Genomic DNA, 24,912 nt, shown 5'->3' on the forward strand with positions numbered 1-24,912 from the left:
ACGACCGAACACATTAAATACGTCGCAGTTAGTATCTGCTTTTACTAACACTGCATTTAATTTTTGCAAAAAGGCAAATTAATCCTAACGTGTGGTAGCGCGAGTGGAACGAGCGTCCGCCATTCACGCTGCAGCGGGTTGCCCGGAAGCGTAATCAGATTCTTAAAATGTGATATTATTTTGCAATTAATCTCAATGCATCACTCTCTGAATATACACGTGGGAGCGAGAGGTGTTACGTATATCCTACCCGGTGCTGAATATATGTAATTCTATATCATCTCTGTAGAAATCTACACTTACAAACACTTGCAAAAGTACATGTAGGTGCCTCTGAGGTATAAATTAAAAATCCAAAAAAAGGATTCAGCCTGGTTCAATAATGGTTTTTGTTAGAAAAACGGCTTCCATTTGTATAGCTTCTAGTTATACATACGAGAAATTTCCAATAAGGTACACGTGCATTTTCTATTTCTGCTACGAATAATTTAAGCTTCGTAAATGTATTGTTTTGTTGGAGTACTTACCAGCATTCATTTAATTTGTTAGGTATATTTCTAGAAACGCATGGAAGCTTAAAAATAGAATGAGCCAAGAAGATTTGTTTTATACTTACAAGTATATCAACTACATATCAAGCCTATATTTCAGAGATTTAACTATTAGAGCACGAGTCGAGCTTTGACTTAATACCGAAGAGATGCAACCCAAGACGTTGCGGAATGTAATACAGGTCGCAACAAACGTTAATAAAACCGCAACGCTACCATTAGAGCACTGAGTCCACAGTCGGAATGCTAAGCCTTCTGAAATGCGCAATAAAGCGACGTACGCACCACAAGCAAACATTTGTAGCAACTGTAACGACACTAGGAATCTCTCATAATATTGCAAACCATATCTCTTACAGAGAAATACAAAATTACTTTGTGTAATATCACTCCGTCAAGTTTAACTTTAACAAACAAGAAATCGAGTAGCCGCTATATGAAAAATTCGGCAACTAATTCGTGATCACAAATACATAACGTAAAGGTTTGCATCGACCATTGCAAAAAATGCTGCGCGTAGTAGGCTTCAATCTAGACTCAATAGGACGTCGATAACATTCCCGGAACCGAATACGTAGATCCGTAAAACAAACAGATATAATATAAAAGCGAACAGAAGATACCTAGACACGAGTACAAAACCTGAGTAATCAAAACTATCTGCACACTTCTCTATTGTAAAAACACTAACAACCTTCAAAAACCAATTATCTTGTCTGCGTAGCAACTTCTGACGCTGACTGTACCTCGCACAATATGTTCCAAATAATTCCACTTTAATATTAACTGAGTCAGCCAGAAGCGGAATATTTCCATAAAGGATTAGACAAACGTTTAATTTCCCGTGTAGGCAAAGCCCACAAACTATCCGTGTACCGAAAGTTGAGTAATCCACAAACGCTCCCTTTAATTGGTTTACCACAGACCTCTATTAACGAAATAAGATGGGAAATCAGAGTATTAGCATAACAGTGAATTCAATTAGGGTTCACAAAGAGGATTATAACTTTTACAATGAACAGAAAGTAAAGGCGGAGGCCCGAATTCAACTAACATGGAATAATCAAACTTTAAATGGGTGCGATTATTGAGATGAGATTAATTCATATTTAACCGGCGATCCTTTCGGGGGTCAGTGTGCCTCAGCGACGTTGTGAGTGTTATGACACACAATGTAGTATAGTAAATACGAACATACGTAAATACATACTTGTTTTGAATTTTAAACTAATTCTGAAAACTGCCAGATGTGATGAGTGAAGCGTGTAATTAAAGGCCATGCAAGGTAATTTAAGGTGCAAGTTTGGCACATGCTTTCTAGTTTAGATTACAATTAAATTCGCCTGTATCCAGAAGAAAGATATGTGAGTTTCAAGTATCTGATTAATGTTAAATGAGGGCCAGGTACCTAGCGGTCGTTGTGGAGATCTTTGCGGTACACCTAAGTGTGTAAGAAAATAGTGTTTTTTCGAATGATATGATGACACGTATTGTGTGGATGTAAACACAAAGGTATTGACTTCTAGCTAAGTGATGTTTATTTGAAAATACATTTCAACTAATTATAAAAATACAAAAACCACAACAGACTCCCATTAGTGCGCATAGTTCAAAGGCTAAAACCATCAAAAGTAGGAGTAAGACTTTTGTACTTGATAGAAGGCTAACTAACATTTTTCGCGTTAGCCTGTAAAGCTAGGTCAAGCCGTAACTTACAACACTATCCCGGATTATTTCGAAAAAATCGACGGCGTAGAATAGAAACCGGACCCGCGGCGACCTACGAATATGAAAGGTGTAAATCACCGTAGCCAAACGTTCCGGCAGATCTGTGTTTGCGCAGCTAGCAAACGTGATAAGCGCATTGCGAAAATTAGTCATCGGGTAAACTTCGAGAAGCAATATATTAAACAATCTGACGGCTAAGCGTGCAAATGCTCCCCCCCAGTAATGGTCAATTGTTGGCAATAAAACTACCGCTGTACACGATGCAAATTATATTATTGGACTCGGTGCCCAGCGGGCCCAATGCTGTTGGACTGAGGCGGATTAACAAAATTATCAACAGCAACTATCTTAGTTCGGCGCCAGAAAGATTCGTAGATACGGAGTTTATACTCTGGTAAAACAGAGTTTTGTCAGTAGAAAAAAGCGGCAAATATTTATCAAGTAGCTGCAGTAGCCATTAGTCATTAAGGGAGATGGTTTATTATATGCGCTGTCACATAAACTACAGGATCTGTTACCTACATGCAAAACAAGTTCTTGTCTTGCATAATGGATGTTTCGTTACTCACAATGCGTAAATCTATGTAGTTCCGGCATGCAATTTAAAAATCGAATTTGCCGTCAAATTACGTTAGTTCTGTACAAAAAATAGCGTGCTTTACATACACCTCTTTAGATATTATCACACTTTCACATCAGCAGATAATAACTACTTCACATTTCCGGTCACGCAATATCCATATTACAAATTCGAGGAATAATAAAATTAAGTACATCGCAATATTTACTACTACGAATTACATATAATAAACGAATTAACACGTAAAATAACGTGTATGCTCGTTTTAAAATAAATGCAAGCAATCAACATAGCGTATTGTAATGCGATAATGACACTACTTTTCCTTGGTGTCCCTACTAGTACATATTATATCAATTACAAAGCACAACAGACAACAGCTGAAATTAGACAAGCCAGAGGAACGTTTTCCGGATGACGCATCACCATTGCCATCTAATTGTGTGGCTTTATCTCCATACAATATAGAAAACGATTCTATCCAATTTAATAATCGTTTCATCGCGAGTATTTATAAGCCTTAGTTTCGCTTCATCCTTAAACCCGAGTAAACTGAAGTGGTATTCGTGTGCACCGCGCACTCGTTAGGCGGGTGCCCACTGCCCAGGTGTGACGATCGCTTCCGGAGACTTGTCAATTAGACGGACAAAGTGCCGCCGCACCACATCGCACCATATAAATCCTCGAGCTGACGTTCGCCGGCGAAATAGTCGCACCGAAACGACTATCACGATGGACCACTTGAACAATTTTCTTCCGCTATTGTTCTTTATTCCATTTTCGAAATTGTATTTAGTTGAAACCACAAGCGAAATGCAATAGAAAACGGCGGTTCCAACGTGTTACGTGTAAACAATTTTGCATTCACATTTTACACGCAATATTACATGCTCTTTGTCATTGTCGTCTCGTGTCTTTTGGTTATATAAATGCGCCAAAAACAAAAGTATTTTTGGAAGTGCTCGCTAAAATTTCATTCATATGTTTAACATGTTGTAGGGACATAAATAAATTGTTTACACTAATGCATTTTGCGTGTCACTGCAATTGGTAAACCCAATAAAATAAACATCGTAACGTGCAAATTAATACATACAATGGACTCGTAAATCTGCAAAGTAAATTCAAAGCCGTTAATGTCCTATGTTGCTTTATCCCGTAATACGTTCAACAAAATACCGATGGGTTGCGTAAATTACACGGTATTCAAGACTCGGTAAACGCAAATTCTGTTACACGAAAAGCACTTAGTGTTCTAGCGTGGTGACGTCATATTGTTCTAGTGAAAGCCACCACGATGTGAACAATACGTGGTTGCGCAACGGCATTAGGGACAGGGTTACCAGATTAATCGATAACGTCGAAGCTGACCTTAAATCGTCTATTAGCTTTATAATGTTCAAGGTACAGTTGACAGTAAGAAATAATGGCACCGATGGTGCTGATATTACTAAGGAGATCATCGCTAAATAAAAGGTCAGATGTATAACGGTGACAGTTTACGCCCTGGTTATTTTCGAACACTGGCCAGTAGCCTAAGTGACTCTATAGAAGCAGACTCCGACTGCTTTAAGCTTACACTCACTTGGCAATCAAGACGTAGCACTTGGCACGAGGAGTTAGCGTGGTCGGAATCTATTAAGTGCGAATTACAGGTATACGAGGAGCCACTGCGTTGACAGCATAATAAAGAAATGCATCAGGTTTCTCGCTATCAACACAGTGCAGTCGCTATCAACCAGTAAAACCCCAAAGAACCTAGACGTACCTAGTGTTAATTTGGCTGAGGTATTTCTTTAGCTGAAGAAACAACTCCAGTTGGACTAAGATCCACCCTACGATTTTAAATAGCAGCCATAGTGTTAAAATTGCAGTCGAAAATAACGTAAGAGCGCTTCATGACACTTTCGTTGCAGAATCCACACCAATAGTTCGCGAGCTCATATCGAAGAAATCACTCGTCGACAACGCTTATCAACCCTGAGATTCGATTAAGTATCTTAGGACTTAATTTACACATGTAGTAACCCTTACCAACAGAACAATGGTGGTTTAATAGAGCCATTCGTCGGCTCATCGCTTATTCATCCACGCCCCAGACGCCTCCGCGAGCGACGCCAAGTCGCAATTGATGTCCTCGTGAGCCAACACACATCCAGCTTGTCACATGGTACATATGCTAAGGGCATGCGATTATTAATAGAGTACCACACACGCATTCTAGATCTCTTCAAGCCAACAACTATTCCTGTAACAGTAATGCCTTCGCGACACTTCCTATCAGATGTGACCAGTATTAATGTCTGATGTGATCAGATTGTTTCAAAAAAATCACTAAACTGATAATGATAACTAAACTCGATGAACCTAGTCACAAATAGCATTTATAAAGCCCTGATCGCCATAGGTAGATAAAGGTGTATCGTCTCTTTCCGAAATTTACAGTAACTGAGGCCTAATTTTGATGATGATCCGACGTAGTCTAGTCTTGTACTACAATTTGGGCATTTGTTACACCGAAAGAGCTCCAGTTTCCAATAGAGCTGAAAAGACAAATTAGAAGGTACATTTTAGTAAAACCAGTGTCAAACATTTACAGAACCACGGCAGCGAAAAAAAATGTTTGGGACCAAAATTTACTCTTATCGTCCTAACTTGCCTAAATATTTAGAGGCATTATTTTCACAAAGCAGAAACAATGAAAAGACCCTTCCAAGTGTTATACACTTGCTAACAGCACGACTTTGTTAAAATGTGGATACAAAGCGGTAGGTTTCCTTTTACAAGTACTATACCCCCTAGTGGCAAGTTTAGCTGCGTACAAGGTAAAACAACAACGGCCGAGTGTGAATTTCTCCAGAGAGCGCGTACTATTACTGAGCCCTGATGCCTCATTCTTATCGCTCAACAAGTACAAGCGTCTCGAAGGATCAGTAAAACCAGCATAAGCTCGCTCTCCAATTGGGCATATTTGCTTCGGATTTTCAGGTAATGTTAAACTGGTTCGGTCGGGAACTCGCTACGTTCACGCTCACACAACCAATAGGAATACAAAGCCAGATTGTGATCGCTGCTGTGAGCTCTAAGCGCCCCAGCACGACTAGACACTATCCTAAAGGCGCGTCGAGATATTTTATTCATATAGAGAGTGATAAATGAAGAACGCCGGAGCTGTATCACATTCATTATTGCCTCACGCATGCCCTTATCAAAAACTCGTTGCCGCTTGAGCAGACGATCGCTTGGCCTCGGAACCTCTACGACTTGTTTCAGGTGCCATTTGTCGTCAGTAAACAGCAAAGCAGTATATAAATCTTTACCTTGGCTTTGTTAGTTGTATTTATGATATAGGAATACCTTCGTCGTAGGTCCGATGTCGATAAATTATACGGGCTGTTGGTAATTATTACCGGAATCGCCGGAATGTGAAGTCAGAGGTTGTTTAACTGCTTATGTTCCGAAGTTAATGGGTAAGCAAGAGATTGGAGTGATATTGGTATAAAGATTATGAACGGTTAGTTATTCAATTATTATACTAGAAAAGAGTACTACTTATACATAAATCGAAAAAGAAGAGAAGATTTTTGGGAAATTTATGAACCGATTTCGATTATACGTAAGTACTCAAAGTCCAGTGTTCTACAACTATGAGCCTAATGGCAGTACAGTAGCACTTCAACCATAGCAGCAAGTCTGACGTGGTATGGTATCACCTATCACGATTAAGTGCCCGACAGTGCGACAGTTACCTCATTTTTATTGATCAAAAGGGTAATACGGGCAGAATAACCACAAACCATAAATCCAACCTCATTCAGATATTTAGAAGCTCAAAGATGTAAACGCGGGCAGTAAAGCATTCCGAACAAGAAAGCGCCGTAATAATATCTGCCAAACCAGCGCTTGCATAAAACGCCGTTATCTAACAAAATACGTTATCTCGGTAAATATAATAATTTCGTGACAAGTCACGATAGCAGCGGTTCCATGGAACGGTTAACAATCGTTCAATTTGTAGGGCCAGCGGCGAGTCTCAACAATGGCCGTACACGCGACCGAGACTCGACATTCTCATGAGTAGAATAACGCACAACAATCAAGATGTCATTTTTCAACTACCCACGCCGCGAACACCGAGCGAACAGCGAGAAATATGGCCGACAACGCACGCACCGTACAAAAGAGGCTGGTTGTAGTGATACATATCTCCGCCGAACAACGGACGCGACAGATTCACCTCGTACCTTTTTATGCTTTATGCGTAATCGACGGACGTAAAATCAGGATTAATGCACAAGGGACTTATTAGTGACAGTAACAGCCAAGTGGCTTATTAATTATCGTACACGACAATAAAGCACTCGATAATAATTCTGACAATACCGATAAGCGAATGAGAAAATTATGATTAGTCTTCACAAAATAATGATTTACAGCCTTGGCAACTTCGGTTTTGAGGTGATATTTCTCGATTATAAAAATAAACCATTACGAAAAATAGTAACTTTAAAACAAAATAAAGCTAGTAGAACTTAAATTTTATACATGACATGTAGAGTCTGTGCGGAAAGAGAAGAGTTGTAGAATGTATTGGGCCCCATACATTCCACGCCTCTTCTCTTTCCGCACAGACTCTATAACAATTAAAGAACGAAAGCAATTAGAATACGTTTTACAAGTAGGGTGACTGTATATTTGTTGGCCACTACATAGTATACCTATGGAAACTCCTAACAATAATTGTTAAGAGTGGCCAATTACATACTATGTATGTAGTGGCCAACAACTGTAGTAGTCACTCTACTACATAGGTATAATCAATGTTTTTTTATGTATTTTGTTATACTAATGAAAATAACTGATGGTAGCTATCTTTGAAATCCGAAAATCAGATTTTTCTATTGATAAAACATAGGCACTTAATGCTAAGCAGCAAATTCTTGGCTTTTCGTTAGCAGTTGGTACATCACGAGTGCCAAGTAGCTAAGTGTAAGGTTCGGGTTTTCTGCAACGCTCATTATGACAATTCACAGGAGTCAGTGGGTAATTTATCGACTGTGGAAGATGGAAACGCGGCTCGAAATGATAGTAATTATTGACACGAACCAGCGCCCCGGGCTAAAGTCCACTGAGAAAGATCACAACCGGCCACTAACTCGAAAATTCCACATTCATAACGGCGCGGGCCCTTGGGCACGGACAGGGGCTCGCGATCGCACATCGCCAATTGATGTTATTTGCGAATTTTTATACGTACGATTCGATGAACTTACACATAAATAATCTAAATCTCATACAAATTGTTGCTTTTAAACGTATGAAAAATCCCACCCATTCATAATATCGGTAGCTGTAAATTCAAACCCTCAGGGGATATAAACGTACGGACGTACCGAGCATAGCTACAAGGAGCGGAGATTTTCTTAAACGCCGGTTAGAGTGGGAACAAATAACAGTGCTCGCACAGCAATCCTTTTAGGGCCAAGTATTTCTATTCGGTGGCATCTTTTGTGTGTGATACAATGGCGCATCGATCGCGCTAGAATGCACGGAAATGCTCAGCAAACACTAACGACTGCTCAGACCTCAGCTAATTGAAGTTATTGCAGTGTAAAGGTGAATCTACAAGTCGGTGACCTTTTATTAGTTGTGGAAACTCGCAATATGCATCCTAGATTATGTAAGCTATGTTTTTGTAACAGTAACGCCGACCCACCGATGAAAATGCCATGCCGTAAGTCCTATTTCAAAGTGATTGATGACCGATTCGATTATATATAAATGAGCTCAGATACAAAAAGCCTCATTAGGATTATAATTTGCAAATTGTGTTGGTTTATGTTGATTTCCCATAGACTATCAGTGGGGGTCAGTAATGTTAACCAAAGGTTAATCAAACACTAATTTCGAAACAAAATGCATTTCGCCATACTTGGAATGGGTATACAGGGTGTTAAATGTTTTTAAGGTACAATTTGATAAAGAAAATATTTCGACTACCGCTCTGGCTACCGTACATTATATGGTAGTTAGTTCTGACCGCTTGCCATACCTTTTGTTGTAGCGACCCCATACTTGAAGTCGCGCTAACCATATGGCGTCGCTGTATATGTAGTTCAGTTGTCAAACGATTCCTCCGAACGACACGATTTTTACATTATTAAATTGTACAACGGGACTTAATCGCGTATCTAAGTTTTAAGATTTACCTCCGACGTTTCGAGGACGGCGTTGTCCCCGTGGTCTCGGAGAAGACTGGCTTAAGTTGACATGCATCTTCTAACCGCGCGAGTTTTTCGAACTACCCGCTTTTGGTCTTGTTTATCAGCTTGAACGTTTTGCGCACTAGGGATCCCGTAGGGACGCCGTTCTCGAAACGTCGGAGGTAAATCTTAAAACTTAGATACGCGATTAAGTCCCGTTGTACAATTTAATAATGTGTAAAAATCGTGAAAGTTTAAATCAGTGTGACACGATTTTTTCTTAAGACTTTACTCGTCATATATTAAAATCATGTTCTTGTTTTCATACTTAATACAATATTAATATAATCTTCGCCCTTTACGTTTGCATCACTTACGGGGCCCGTTGGTCCGTCACAGCTGCCTTGGGTCTGGGCTACGCTAATAAACTCCAGATATGCATAATTTATGCATAACTATCTGAAACGTTACAGAGGCTGGATAACTAGTTACAAAATTCGATGTAAATAGGCTGAAGCAGTTATAAGTATGTAAATTCGGAAAAAAATATTTTATTAAATATTTTGAATTCGGTTATTTTAATTAGGTAGAATGAAAGTAGATAGTAGTGACTGTGTAAATTACAAACTTTAACTTCGTTTGCCTATGTAATGGGCCATTTTATTTAAAGTTGTCCCCTACACTTTTTATTTCACAATTGGGATTTTTTATGTTATTTCCACTCAGAATCATGAGCTCTTTTGATCCTAATATGAGACGCCTCATTCGGTTCTCGTATGTTTTATTTTTCTCGTAATGTGTTAATCATACAGGATTGTGACTCTTGGAGACCCTATACATCTCTAAGGATAATTTGATAAACTATGTTATTTTTTAGTTCTGACACTTAGAGACATTTACACCTCTAAATAAGTTTAGATTTTTTTTTCCATGTATCTGTTTTGTTTTTATTTTAATATTATTATTATAGTTTTTTTTATGTAATTCGACATTAAGAGACCTTATACATCTCTAAGTAATTGTATTACGTTAGTTTGGTTTGGTAGTTGTAGTTCTATTTAATAATTGTTGATGTATTATTATTATTATTTTGCTTGTATGTAAATTCAATGTTGACGTGTAAAAGTGCCCTTGTGGCCTATTTGCTGAATAAATGTTGAAGTTGAAGTTGAAGTTAATAGGAGAAAAAAAGTGTCCCAAAATTTCCATACATTTTCCGATTTTTCCATTCCGTGACCGCCATACAAAGTCTATGAAAAATGGTAACGGAATGGGAAAAAACCTTGGGACACTTTTTTCTCCTATTAGGATAGAAAGAGCTCGTGATTCTGAGTAAGTAGAAATTCACATATTAAAAAAAAGTGTAGGGGACAACTTTAAATAAAATGGCCCGTATATTATGTACTCTTTCTAAGAAGAACACTAAAGTAAATTATTTTGGACCCTGAATTGATGAACACTGTAGGTACCTATTGATTTTTACAAAGCTTTATATGTGACAGTTGGTCCAGGTTAAATCTTCTAAGCTTTAAAGCCGAGTCGGAGTCAACAAATCTGGGGACACCGGTAAGCACAACTGCACAAGACGAAGGCATGGGATCAGTATTAGCACTTTTAGATTTTTCTCGAGCGTTTGATAGTATTAACACGTCCATACTTCTATCTAAATTAGTTTATTATGGTTTTAGCAATAGTTCAATAAAATGGTTTGCGAGCTATCTAACTAATCGATCACAATTTGTTGAAGTACGAGGTGCTGACGGCTCTAGCGTGTCGTCGGAACTACTGCCAGTGTATAGGGGAGTTCCACAAGGCTCTATTTTAGGCCCCGTGTTATACAGCCTCTACAGCGCAGACATTGGAAAGAACATACAACATTGCAAATTTCATGTATACGCCGATGATATCCAGATTTACGTTTCTTTTAAGCCTGAAGATACGCAAGTGGCTGTTGATAGACTGAACGAAGACTTGCACCGTATTGCCATTTGGTCACAAATGAATAGTTTAGTACTCAATCCTACAAAATCTAAGTTTCTTGTGTTAGGCTCAAAAAAACAAGTGAAACGAATCAATGATTTAAATCCGAACGTAAACATTACAGGTCAAAATGTGGACATGGTGGCAGAAGCCCGCAACTTAGGTATTCTTATGGATAGTTCCCTGCATTTCGAAAACCACGTCATTGAAACGGTCAGAAATTGCTTTTATAGATTAACAGTTCTCTACAGGGTGCGAAACCATCTCAGTGTGGACATGCGCTTTAAACTATGTGACACTCTTATCCTTTCTAAACTTAACTATGCGGATACGGTATATGGGAACTGTTTACTAGCTCGCACCAAAAGGGTTATTCAACGACTGCAAAATGCCTGCGCACGCTTTTGCTTCCCAATACCACCTCGGTCACACATAAGCCCATACCTGAGTACTAATAAACTCTTAAACATGAATAATCGACGCATTCTACATTTTGCCACGCTCCTCTTTGGTGTCTGTAACAGTAAAAGGCCGGTGTACTTATTTGAGAAATTGACCATCTATCAACATATCAGACGTGGTATCAGACTACTTTGCCCAAGACACAGAACCGCTGCATTCCGTGGCAGCTTTCGTTATGCTGCCACGAAGTGCTGGAATAATATTCCGCCACCAATTCGACAGAGCAGTACCATTGGTTCCTTTAAATCGAAACTAAAAGCGTACCTAATGGACCAACAAAGTTTTGCTGCCTGAACTCTTATATTTAAAAATACAGATTATTGCCTATATTGTACTTTAGTTACTCACCAGTTAGGTTATGTATATTTATATATAATATAATTTTGATATATATTTATTTATAATAGTATTAAATATTATTTGTTCCCGTCGTCCACAACGTGTCCTGCACTGCATGCTGTCCCGCACACTCCGCTGGCTCCACAGAAAACCAGCGCCGTTGGCCACGCTAGTCGTGCCAGCTGCATTGCTGAGTGGAGACCATTTCGGCTTCACATCTTTATACTATATCCGCTGATTTGTTTATCTTTGCCTTGTATCTGCAATGTGTTTTGTTTGTATTGATGTGTTGTCTGAATAAATGATTTCTATTCTATTCTATTCTATTCTAAGCCGGGGTCTGTCTTGCCCACTGACAATCCAATCCAACCTCTAGACTGAGCTTAGGCCAATTCTTTCATGAAACCGATGCTGCCAAAAATACGGGGGTGCGGGGGGACGAGGTGAGCGAATCCCGTGCCGTGATTGGTCCGTTCAAAGACACGGACCAATCACGGCACGGGATTGACTCGAAGATGGAGAAACGCTACCGTATGTGTGGCAGAGGGGGTAGCGCGACTATGCTATGTCTAGAGGTTGGATTGTCTGTGGGATGGACACATCCATCGTCGGTCGCTCGCGGAACCTATAATAAATCCCAACATACCTGTTAGATGGTTGCCGGTGAACTCAAAGTCGTCGTCCTGGTCCCAGTGCTTCAGCGACAGATTGCCAAGCGGCGTGGCGTTCGCGAACTCGAGGTTCGCGAAATGCCAGTCCAGGATCTGGCGGTCACGCACCGACAGGTACACGGAGCTAAAACAAATTGGAACTGTAGAGTGGAACCGAGGATTAATATCGGCACTAAGGTCAACCGAGGTAAATGCGTCACTTGAGGTAACGTCCTTTAAAGATTTCTTCTAAACCAGTGGTTCCTAACCTGGGGGTAATTACCCCCGTGGGGGTAAAACTGGTATTTTACGGGGGTAATAAGCTAACCTAATATAACAATACAACAAACGTACACGTTTATATTTTTTTTACCATTGGGAGGAGGGGTAAAATCAGGTTCCCTAGTTAGTCATAGGGGTGACCGGACTGAAAAGGTTAGGAACCACTGTTCTAAACGGAACATTTTAGAATGATTGCAACCCTCTCTGTTTGAAGTGTGGCCACTGAACTTTTAATGCAGATGGCTATAATAGTTATACTATGTTGCGTTTCGAAGATTACTTCAAATGACGCATTTACCACAAGAGACGCATTTACTTTGAAAAAATCTCGCATCTTGTGTTGTCAATCAAAATAAAAATGTAGTATCTATGTATGCGATGCATACAGACTTACTGCCTTTTGACAAAGTTTGAGAGGTAAACATTCCTCAACTACATCTCACTACTTATTGCTACGTCCCTGTCATCAGTTTCTGAATTAATTAAGGGTGTGAAGCGCTTAATCTGTCAGCTCCCACGGCTCATATATGAGCCAGAACGCTTATGGTGACGTCATATCGTGGGATTCGACAGGTTAAGCAGAGGTTGCAAGAATTATAGTTACCTTGGTGGATTGGTCTCGAGCTGTGTCAACTTATCTTCAATACTCTGATTTTGATTAACCAGTGAGTCATATTCATTACACAATTGCTTCATCTCTCTGTTGAGGCGACGGAGGTTGAACTCTTGCAAGATGCTAGCGTCCCCAGCGGCCAGTTTTGTTTTTTCTACGAGCAAAGCTTCCTTTTCGATCTTCATTGACTTGAGTAACTCTTGAATGTCAGACAACCTGTATAAAGAAAATTCCATCGGTATATGTTATTTACCTACATAAATATGCACAATATTTATTTTGGTAGGGTAATATATGCTAATGTCAAACATTATTTTAAGGCAGCAGTGGTGACTTTCTACAAAAATAAAGCCCAGTGACTATACATTAAATGACCAATTATTTTATTAGGCTATTTTACCCTAATTATGTTCGAGAGCAATTAAAACGCGTCATTCTGTACCGAGTTTTCCATTCAAACAGACCCCTTTCATAGCTCTTTAATTCTATGTACTTTAGCGAAAAGTATTTGGTTGGAACCCTTGGATCATTAATCATTATATTGTATTTTTCTATCATGTTATGTTGGACTTCAGCGTGTATTAGCGTACAAGCATTTATAAAACGCCACCCTCCTCTTAAAGGGATTTAATTCCTCTAAAAAGTGCATCGCTTTGACATAAAATAAATTTTAACAATAGGTTTCCTGCTGACTGATTCATTATCAATAACAGTTATACAATTGTTATTGATAATGAACACAATAACTTTAATTTGAAATAGACAAAAGGCTTTAATAAGTTAAAAGGCATAAATGACCGCCACGCAGACTGTAATTACATATTATGGCCTTAACAACATTCCTTCTTAAGCACGGAAGTTAAAACAGCGTGAATACAAACAATACTTACTTATTTATGTTACCCTTAAGCTTCTCTTGTAAAGTGATGACCGCTTTCAGTTGTTGAATCTGTTAAAACAACCAATTATTTGATTGTTATATTGTTCATGAAACAACAGCAACACTTCAACTGACCATCGGAAGGCCTTATGTGGTTGTAATAAGGTCTTTTTTCGACGCCAAAGATATGTTCACATTTTTGGCCTTATTACAAAGAAGTTAGGTGCAAACGTGTAAACATATTTTTGACGTAGACTGTACAGTACGCAGCATAAGTAGCTTAGCAGGCGAGGTGTTCAAAATAAACTAGACAAACCTTTATTGTAGGTAAATAAAACTGTGCGTAGTTTACCTTTTAACACATTACCTGCTAAGCATCTTCTTATGCTGGCTTTAATGAAATTTATAGAGACTAGACAATGTAACATTAAATACTATGACTGTCATAATGTTTTGCCATAAAACGAAGAATTTTTGTGACCCTATCTAAGTTTACTGTAAATCTAATGTTCCATTGTATGCAGGATGGCTAGTCCAAGGAAAATATATTATTAAGCACGTATATTTGGTACGTTAATTCGGAACCCTTGGAACAGTTGGAACGCGAGTCCGACTCGCACTTGGCCGGTTTTTTGGCATATAGCGTAGGTGATTTTTGAAGTGAAAACTTCTTTAGCGGCGCTGTGCACTTTTTGTGATGGGGAAAAAAATGTTAAACTCGTAACAGGTGTCACGTGACCGTAAGACGCAAGACGGTGACCTGATCGATAAACTGTTACTTCAATGTCATTGAGTTTTTCTTTATTGATTTAAATGCCATCTAGTGAGTTTCGATCTAACTGGTATTCATATAACTCGAGTACTAACAGTGATGTGCTTAGGGGTTTCAAGTAATGCGACGAAGTAACGCTAGATGGCGTTAACCTCAATTATACATGGTGCTGCAGACATTTTGCAATAGTGATTGAGTTTTCACTTCTGCCGGCACTCCCTGAGTGCAACTCGTTGTTTTTTTTTAAATTTAATAGTTTATAGTGTATTAATTACCTGCTTATGTTTCACGTTTTTCTGCTGCAGTTTGATGACCCACTCAAGAGCTTGCCCGAGCGATACCGGCGTGTCATTGTAGTAGTTAAAGTCTACTTGATGGGAGAGGTAGGACGTAGCATCGAGGAGTCTGTTGAACTCGCGCTCAACCTGCAAATTACAAATAAATCATTACTAAGCGTAAGTATAAGGCCTGAGTGGACGCTCGGGGCGGAGCGTTCGGCGGGGCGTGCAGCGAAGCGTCGGGCTCACAAGTGATTTGAGCAGCGTGCACTAAGGCCGCTCCTATACATTTTGCATTTGTTTAACATGCGCGCCGCACGCCCCGCCCCGCTGCACGCCCAACAAGAGCGTCCACTCAGGCCTTACACTAGCTCTCGCTCTTTCGCTCTATAGCGATAAGACCGCCTGTTGTCTGCCTCTACATTTAATCAATTGTTCTTTTCTTTTGTATCTTTTGAAGTGAAAATTTCATAAAATAAAAGATTAGTAACTATATGAAAACCTCGGAGTACTTAAATAAGATCAAAACGTAATAGTAGCAAATTCTGATTCAAACAATATACGTGGCTTTCCATTAGCGAAGGGTCCTTATACTGCATGTGCAATAAGGACCTTACTATCAGAATTTCTATTGGAATTTCAGATAAAAAGGACCTTCTTGCACTTGAAGCATAAGGACCCTTTCTTTGTTGGAAAGCCACATATTATTGTTGCCTTGAAATAGGTACCTACTGATGATTATTGAGAATGTATACCAGTGGCGGCACGTCAAACATATGCATAGGCAAGCCGGGGGGGCTAATTTGGCTTACATTTCCCTTACAACTCTGCTCAAACCTCCAAAAACAGGCAAGCCGGTGGGAATCGGCTTTTAATGGACGCGCCGTCACTGATGTATACCTACTATAATAAAAGATAAAATATTACCATTTCATCTTTATGTTTAGGAACTTGGTTGCCAGTAGCTTCGTAGAGTGGACACTTTTGTTTGATCTTATGTAATTCCATGTTCATCTGAACTGACAGCGTTGTCACTGGGTTACCGCCCAATCCAGTCACAACCATGGCACCTGTAAATTAAGAAAAGTTAAAGGATAAGCAAAGTATATTGATGAAGAGGCTAGAAAGTTATCTACAGATGGACAGGTTTGTTAGAGGTCCGAGTGGGCCGACCCGTTTTAGCAGGCCCTCGAAGATACTAGCTCATCTATTGCACTTTCGGTTGAGTCGTTGCAAAATGCTCTTCAAGACTACTGAGGAAAAAAAAAACTTCTGCCTAATGTCGGACGAACATTACAGCCCAAGGTCGAAACTTAGGATATACGGACCGCATCGCCTACGTGTAGTATAACACTTACCCAAATCGGCAACATACGGCCCCTTCCTGTACGTGACCACGCGGCCGCCGACCCGGTCCCTGCCCTCCAGTATAACTACCTCACAGCCAAACGACTGAAGCTGACGAGCGGCCGCCAATCCGGAAACACCTGAAAAATATTTTTATATGCTATTACCCAACTAAATAAAAAACTTATTTATAATCTTGAACGGGGTAACATTCACATTCCACGTTTATGTCTCGTCAAAGTTAGTGCTCGCAGCCAAAGAGTAATGATTTCCTTCACAAAGTTTTAGAAATGGTTTGGCCTTGGCCGTTAAGTATGTGCTGTGATCAAAGTACATATATATCTAAGAATATTTTAAAATTTTAATCTGATTCCTAGATTCCAAAGTATTCCAAACTAAACTTGCATGCGAGTTCACGCGTCATCTAGGTCTAGGTCATTCTAGGTAAGCCTAAATGAAATATTCCTTTAATTCAGGCCTGTGGCCCATAAAAAGTTGTTAGTAACAATGCCTTAGTCTATACCGGGTGCTTCCTGTAACAGGAGCAATAAATTAAACTAAAGGCTGTACTCTTCAAACTGACCAACATTTGTTCAGCAACTTTTAAAAATTATGAATCCTTTAGACTTCCTCTTTTTCATACAAAATAAATATTGCCTTCAATGTACGCTGACATCAGTGTGTTTGACGTTGCTTGTCACGCTTTAAACTTGCAATACATTGCGTCTTAGAATAAACTTTAAAGTGTAATAAAAATCAAAACATGACTTATTTTCAAAAGTTGCTGAACAGATGTTGGTCAGTTTGAGGAGTACAGCCTACAGTTTAATTTATTGCTCCTGTTACAGGAAGCACACTGTATATGTTAGTATATAAAGGTAAGCCATTTAAACTTATCCGCTTTTGCACATTCACAATTTCACGGTAGCACTTAAATATTTATTTATTTTAATCTTTATTGCACAATACATGAAGGTACAAATGGCGGACTTAATGCCTTAAGGCATTCTCTACCAGTCAACCAATGGGACAAACCAGAAAGATTAAGTAGGTGCAGTGTCTTTTAGAATATATTAATTTGAAAACAGGACTATATCATTATGAATATAAACTATATTGATAAACTTAAACATATACTTAATATAGAAATAAACCTACATATATACCATACATATATAAACACCTAGTGTGAATCATTAAGTTGACGAAGAGGAAAGTTTGTCAAGGAAGTACTTGCGCAGCATGCGCTTGAATGTGAATTTGGTCTGCGCTTGTCTGATAGGGAGTGGGAGAATGTTCCAAAGTCTGATAGCCTGAATAGTGAAAGAATTGGACATGAAACCCGTTCGATGCTGGGGGACAATGAGCGTAAGGCTACGGGAAGAGCGAAGATCTGTAATACCTGGACGTGGAGTGACAAATTTAAATTTCGACCGGAGATAATCTGGGGCGGACGGGTCAAACAAGATTGAGTAGAGAGTACACAGAGTACGAAGGGACCTACGTTCTCGTATAGGGAGCCAATTAAGTTTTCTACGGAAATAAGAGATATGGTCATACTTACGAAGTCCGAACACGAATCGAATGCAGCTGTTAAGTAGCCGGTCAAATTTATTTAAAGAATCTTGAGTGATATTAGTGTAACAAACATCAGCATAATCAAGGACAGGCAGAACAAGAGCTTGGACGAGGAGAGTTTTTGTGCTGACCGGGAGAAAATGTTTATGGGGATAGAGTGCTCTTAGCGTGTTAATTACTCTACGACTTACGTCGGACACCTGAGGTTCCCATGTGAGCCCACTGTCGATTGTTAGCCCCAGGTTCTTCACTTGCGATGAAAGCGGAATAACTTCTGTTTCAAAGAGAACCGGTGCCAATTCAGCAGTGTTTACCAAAGAGAGTAAGCGGGTGCTGCCAAGTAATATGGCCTGGCATTTGGCTGGGTTAACTGTGATACCAAAGCAATGTGACCAAGTGGATATTCTTCTTCATCACAGGCTCCAAAAATAAAGTTATTGTATTTTGGCTTTACTTTTAAACAGAAAACTCATTCATCTTCTGTCAACTCTTAAACTGTAAATAAAAGGATATAAACTAATAACTAAATCAACATTTAGAGATCACCTGCTCCAATAATGATGACTTTAGGCCTCTGCTTTCCTTTAGGAGGCGATGGTATTGCTGTAAGCCGCTCATAGATTCCGTAGTTTATGAAACCATGTCTCTCCAGAAATGCATGTGTCCTGATAATTAAAGCTGGGTCTCCATTATAAGGGGGCTAAAATAAGAAAGGCATTCTTTAAAATGAATTAAGTAATTTAAATTGGATTGGATTTGGACACCCCTGACTAGCATAATTTAAATCTATTCCAAATTTAACTTTTATTTATACAGAAATGAGACTGTATTAATCAAAACATACTTCCATCTTGGAGACTGCATGTTCCTGAATAAGTTGTTTCTTGGGGTCTTCAAACCACATCTTCAGGATTCTGTTCCGGATTTGAACAAATGCATGGCTACAGGCACCCTGCAGATCTGAGAAGCACTCGGCTTCCAATGAAGACATTTTGTCAAACGGCAGCCTTGATTGGAATGCTGCTCCTTCCAAACTGAAATAGATAAATTGCAGCTGCAACATGATGGGAACTAATGATTTTATTTCATCATGTCTATTGATAATGCGTCTTGGATAACAAGATCATGGATATACGAGTCAATCAATTATAATAAAAAAAAATAAGAAATACAAATTGTAGGTAGAGTTCTTAAGTAACATTTGAACACTTTAAAAACTCTTATCACTTCAAAGGGACACTTCATCTCATCAATCCTAAAAGGGCTGTGTCAAAGAACATACACCAAAGTTGCCTATATTGTAAGGAGAAGAGGCAATACCAACAAGTTTGTTTTTTTATCAGAATTGTCTCAGACATACATAGAGTTTCAACAATTGGATGAAGTGAAAGGGGTACACCAAGACCTGAATATTAAAGTACTGAAGCAAGACTAAAGTATTACATATTATTAAAAGCTGTAAAGTGATGCCCTGCAGATATTTTGTCTTTTAACCATCAATTGTCATATTCAAGGAACACTGACAGCAAAGAGGGTAGTGCCATACATATTCATTCGTACATACCTATTAAGCATTTCCTTGTAATTAACCTCCTCAATATCTTCACTTTTGGTTTCGTCCAATATAATCGTCGGTTTCTCATCTTTCTTGGATTCTTTCCCGTCTGTATTGCGGCTTGAGGTAGACTCTCTTCTACTGCTGACAGTAGTTGGGCTAATAGACGTGATTTTACTCTTTTCAGACTGATCAGACTCAGAATCATCTTGTTTTAATTTTTCATCCAAATCCCGGTTGTCGACCTAAGATCAATAAACATAACCTCAATGATTACTAACATCTTAGCTTTGATACACAGAATTTAATACAATATAACATAACAAACCTTCACACGTTTGCGGCGACTCATTTTGGAAATTTGTGATGAAGAAATAGACGTTATAAACAGTTAATAAACGCAACTAGAAGGTCTAGAACTCTAGAAGCAGAAAGCAAGAATCGCGAAACGGGAAACAAAACAAACTAACGTTCAGAAATTGAATTGAATATTTTACCAAACGTCAGTATCAAATGGGTTAGTGATGTCCATAAGCCAGTCATGTTGGTACCGGTTAATAACAATGTATTATAGGGTTCCATCGGTTATGAATCAACAAGTAACAAATGTATATAGCTGGTCAACCAAATCTTGCCAGTAAAAAAAGGCGCGAAATTCAAATTTTCTATGGGAAGATATCCTTTCGCGCCTACATTTTTCAAATTTGCCGCCCATTTCTACTGTCAAGATCTGGTTGACCAAGTATATTTGTTACTTGTTGATTTATAAGAAATTGTTAAAAAAAATTTTTTTGAATGTTTTCTAACGACTTATGTTACTAAATAATTAATGATGCAAAACAAGCGCAGCAAGCGCGGCAAGCCCGTATTATACTACTCATTCAGTCTTCTTTTTAAATATTATTATGCTTTATTATTTTTGTTTTCATTTCTAATAGTTAAAAGTAATTAGTTTTTTTTGTGATATTAGCTAAAGTATGGCATACTCGTATTTCATGTAAGCTATGGTATGAATGATATGATACGGATACTTTTGGAATCATCAAAACGAGACTACAACTTTAACATATATACCACATATGTACTGGATTATACAGAAACGGATTAGTTTATTAGAAAACACAATCCCCCTAATGAGGGCGCCACTGGACGGACGATGCCCTCTTAATAGTCTTAATGACAAATTGTGTAACTATTGTAAATTTAGTGTATCTAGAAATTGTCAGTAGAAGCACTTCTCTCTCTTTAGCCCTTTTCTACCCTTCGGGTAGAAGAACACCCGAAGGGTAGAAGCACTTACTGATATGAAACAGACCCGTTTCTGGAAAACATTTAGTTTTCAGGATTCATTGGACAAGTCGATGTGAAATAAATAATAAAATATGGTCAAGGTTTTTAATAGTCTCTGAATAATATAACAATTATAAGAACTACACGAGTCTATACAAAGTTTGATTTACACAATTTTCGTCTAGAAGCTTTTCCTGAAATGATTATGGAGCGGTCCTTCTTCAGCGTATCCAACTGTTTCTTGTGGAATAATAGCGTTTGAATCAATAATACCACAAGGACGACACATGCATTCAAGTGGTGCTTTTGTAACCACCTGAAATAAATAAAAAATACAATTAGAACATTTTATGTACAGTCGCCATCAGATATATCGGAGCGGCCAATGTGTTCACAAAATCTGAACACGCACTCTAACGCCTTGACAATAGAGGCGTGTGCAGATATTTGTGAGCACCTTGGCCGCTCCGATATATCTGATGGCGACTGTATTACCAAAAGGGTTAATATTGTGGTAGTTGTCTAATTTATATTATACGGTAGCAATATGTCTCAAGTTTATACTATAAAATAGGTACATTAATACAACAAACCTACACACCTTCCTGTATCTATTCTCTTCCTTTTTTGCTTCTGGACAATACAAATCAACCGTAGCTTCCCGTTCACCAGACTCCTGGCAACAATTACATGAACGTTCCATTTGCCAAATTTTGCTTCCTGATACCTGAACACAAGAATAATATATTTTAAGTTTAGTAGAAGCAATTGTAGCAGTAGTAAGTAAGTACTTCCTATAGTTGCTATACAGATATAAATAAATATTAAATAAATAAATAAATAAATAAATATTATAGGACATTCTTACACAAATTGACAAGTCCCACAGTAAGCTCAAGAAGGCTTGTGTTGTAGGTACTCAGACAACGATATATATAATAAACAAATACATAAATACATAGAAAACACCCAAGACTCAGGAACAAATATCTGTGTTAATCACACAAATAAATGCCCTTACTAGGATTCGAACCCAGGACCACGGCTTAACAGGCAGGGTCACTACCCACTAGGCCAGACCAGTCGTCAAAATATGTAGTATGAACGGGACTTAATCGCGTATCTAAGTTTTAAGATTTACCTCCGACGTTTCGAGGACTCGCGCGGTTAGACGATGCTGATGTCAACTTAAGCCAGTCTTCTCCGAGACCACGGGGACAACGTCGTCCTCGAAACGTCGGAGGTAAATTTTAAAACTTAGATACGCGATTAAGTCCCGTTGTATAATTTAATAATGTGTAAAAATCGTGAAAGTTTAAATCAGTGTTATGAAGTATGAATCAGATATGTAGTATGAATCGCCATACATCTCCTACATCGCGCTTATGGAGTTTCAAATGTCAGTTGCTATACAATTCCTAACTAACTCTCATTGGCTTTGGGTCCCAGGCATAACTCCCGCCTATACCTGGAGAGAGTGGTCTCTATTGGCCCTCTCAATATCCTACATACTCCCAAAATAGTAATAGCAGTATCATCGTGTTAAATTTTTAGTACTTTTACCTGTAAATAGCTGGTGCATTTTCCAACACAAGCGTACGATGGAATCAGCTGTGGCTGGCACCCAGGATGTTTTAATATATGCACCACTGGAGTCATGACACATTCCTGTCCTGGGTAAGATAAGAGAAGTATTACACAAATTTTCAGCTCGCATCAAATACCTACCCTAAAAAGCTCTCAGACCATGAAAGCTGTTGATGAGGGAATACTTAAGAGAGGTCTTCCTGCGGAATACTAAATATCATGATGATCATTCATTCAAGAGAAATCTTTTCTTTATTGACGTTATGCGTTATTAAAATAGAAAAAATTGCTTGATATCATATTTTTGCGTCTTATAAAATGGGTACAGTACAAAATTGTAACTTCAAAAATTATTTGCATTACACATTTTGCTTACCTGGTGGTAGCTCAACTTCTTGGGTAATAAGACTGGACTTGCTTTGTTTTATCTGACATGTTGACAAAAATAATACACTGAACAAAATAACGTGACTGTGCATCATGATTATTTATTTATTTTACTTATTTTCAATACCCAAGTAAAGTTGTGCACATCCGTTGTTGGATAAAAACATTGTGAATTACCGAGACGAAAAAGTCGTATATAAAGGGTTCTTGATCTATACGAATTATTTATGTAGCTACTGAACTATAAAAATCATTTAAGAGAACATGTCCCCAGCAGCGTTCACAAGGGATTCCTGTTGGGCATACGCAGTTAGCCTATTTCCTGACAAGTATTTTATCCATCAAATTCATAAACTTTTTTCTTATATATTATTACTAAAATTGACAGAAGTAGATACCGTAAAAATATAAAACTTTGCCCTTTAACATAGCTTTGCCCACCTGGTCACAGTTCAGTAAAAGCGAAATAAATTAAAAGTAGTTACAGATACACTTTCTGAAAAAAGTGTAGTTTATGGACATACCGGCCCAAATGCTTGCGGTGGCTATATTATAAATGATATTTACTAAACATTTGTGAATATTTTTGAAGTGAAAACTTCTTTAGCGGCGCTGGGCACTTATTGAGGTGGGGAAAAAATTATAAACTCGAGACAGCGTAAGGCGATCACGGGACCGTCAGGGGCGTAAGGCGATCACGTGACCGTAAGCCCCGTAAGGTGGCCACTCATAATTTAAATGGCATTTAAATCAATAAAGAAAAACTCAATGTTATTTGACAATTATGTTGCGGACTTCTTTTCAAGACTCTTTACCTAAATATGTTCAAATAATTTGACGTTGTTATGGCAGTATGTAAATAAACACGTCAATGAAAAAGTGTGATCTTATTTGAGAATGATAATAATATATAATAAATAAATAGAATACCTCCGCTAAACGTATGTATCGTGTTACCGGGCGTCGGTAACATAGAGGTGAGTTTTCACTTCTATCGGCACTCCCGGAGTGCAACCGTTGTTGCTTGTTTTAAAGGATAATCAATACTGGTTAAGGATAAACACTGTTTCCGTATACATTGTCGAAGTGCTATACCTACATACCATCGGTATTAAATTGTACAGTCGACGTCAAAAATATGTTTACACTTTTGAACCCTACTCCTTTGTAATAAAGCAAAAAGTGTAAACATATCTTTGACCTCGACTGTACAAAGGGACCCCATCCCATCGGATCAGGATACCATCGGTAGTTTTTTTATTTAGCTCGAAACATAAAATTGCTTGTTTATTAATAAAAAGCACATAATATTTTTTCATTTTGTCATTACCCAAATATGCTCTGCATACAGCCACTTAATAATGCTTATTAAACGTTATTTAAAATAAACAAGATTAACTTTATAGGTAGACATATCGCCAAAGAGAAAAACAAGCAACAACGGTTGCACTCCGGGAGTGCCGATAGAAGTGAAAACTCACCTTACTATGTTACCGACGCCCGGTAACACGATACATACGTTTAGCGGAGGTATTCTATTTATTTATTATATATTATTATCATTCTCAAATAAGATCACACTTTTTCATTACCATGTTTATTTACATACTGCCATGACAACGTCAAATTATTTGAACATAGGTAAAGAGTCTTGAAAAGGAGTCCGCAACATAAATGTCAAATAACATTGAGTTTTTCTTTATTGATTTAAATGCCATCTAAATTATGACCTTACGCCCCTTACGGTCACGTGATCGCCTTACGCTGTCTCGAGTTTATCATTTTTTCCCCACCTCAAAAATTACCCAACGCCGCTAAAGAAGTTTTCACTTCAAAAATAGACATCTACA

The 24,912-nt window shown here is 38.4% G+C and overlaps 3 protein-coding genes across 3 annotated transcripts in view; all 3 read right to left on the reverse strand.

The window, feature by feature from the left end:
• Window positions 1-20,187, reverse strand: part of LOC134651327 (lysine-specific histone demethylase 1A) — a 348,735-nt gene extending 328,548 nt beyond the window's left edge. The window contains exons 1-10 of the mRNA XM_063506395.1: window positions 20,127-20,187; window positions 19,808-20,043; window positions 19,088-19,277; window positions 18,790-18,943; window positions 16,677-16,805; window positions 16,246-16,388; window positions 15,316-15,465; window positions 14,279-14,337; window positions 13,380-13,604; window positions 12,490-12,638 (exon numbers count right to left, since the gene is read on the reverse strand). Of these exons, the coding sequence (XP_063362465.1) occupies window positions 12,490-12,638; window positions 13,380-13,604; window positions 14,279-14,337; window positions 15,316-15,465; window positions 16,246-16,388; window positions 16,677-16,805; window positions 18,790-18,943; window positions 19,088-19,277; window positions 19,808-20,043; window positions 20,127-20,150 (1,459 nt within the window). The 5' untranslated portion in view covers window positions 20,151-20,187. The remainder of the gene's footprint in view (window positions 1-12,489; window positions 12,639-13,379; window positions 13,605-14,278; window positions 14,338-15,315; window positions 15,466-16,245; window positions 16,389-16,676; window positions 16,806-18,789; window positions 18,944-19,087; window positions 19,278-19,807; window positions 20,044-20,126) is intronic.
• The window catches only part of LOC134651346 (organic cation transporter protein), a 499,346-nt gene that overhangs the window by 227,648 nt on the left and 246,786 nt on the right, over window positions 1-24,912 (reverse strand). The gene's annotated exons all lie outside the window — the stretch shown is intronic.
• LOC134651448 (bursicon) lies at window positions 21,182-23,398 on the reverse strand. The gene is made up of 4 exons (XM_063506555.1): window positions 23,052-23,398; window positions 22,652-22,761; window positions 21,690-21,815; window positions 21,182-21,404 (listed from the first exon to the last, which is right to left on the reverse strand). The coding sequence occupies exons 1-4, from the start codon at window positions 23,155-23,157 to the stop codon at window positions 21,270-21,272; spliced, it is 477 nt and encodes a 158-aa protein (XP_063362625.1). The 5' UTR covers window positions 23,158-23,398; the 3' UTR covers window positions 21,182-21,269.

This window comes from Cydia amplana, chromosome 10 (genome assembly GCF_948474715.1).
Source record: "Cydia amplana chromosome 10, ilCydAmpl1.1, whole genome shotgun sequence".
Lineage (NCBI taxonomy): Eukaryota > Metazoa > Arthropoda > Insecta > Lepidoptera > Tortricidae > Cydia > Cydia amplana.

Excerpts from the sequence above, each read along its gene's own strand:
- LOC134651448 (XM_063506555.1), bottom strand. The coding sequence starts at position 23,157 with ATGATGCACAGTCACGTTATTTTGTTCAGTGTATTATTTTTGTCAACA. Across the intron at positions 21,816-22,651 it reads AATGCACCAGCTATTTACAG|GTATCAGGAAGCAAAATTTG; the intron begins GTAAAAGTACTA and ends TCTTGTGTTCAG. Across the intron at positions 21,405-21,689 it reads AAGAGAATAGATACAGGAAG|GTGGTTACAAAAGCACCACT; the intron begins GTGTGTAGGTTT and ends TATTTATTTCAG.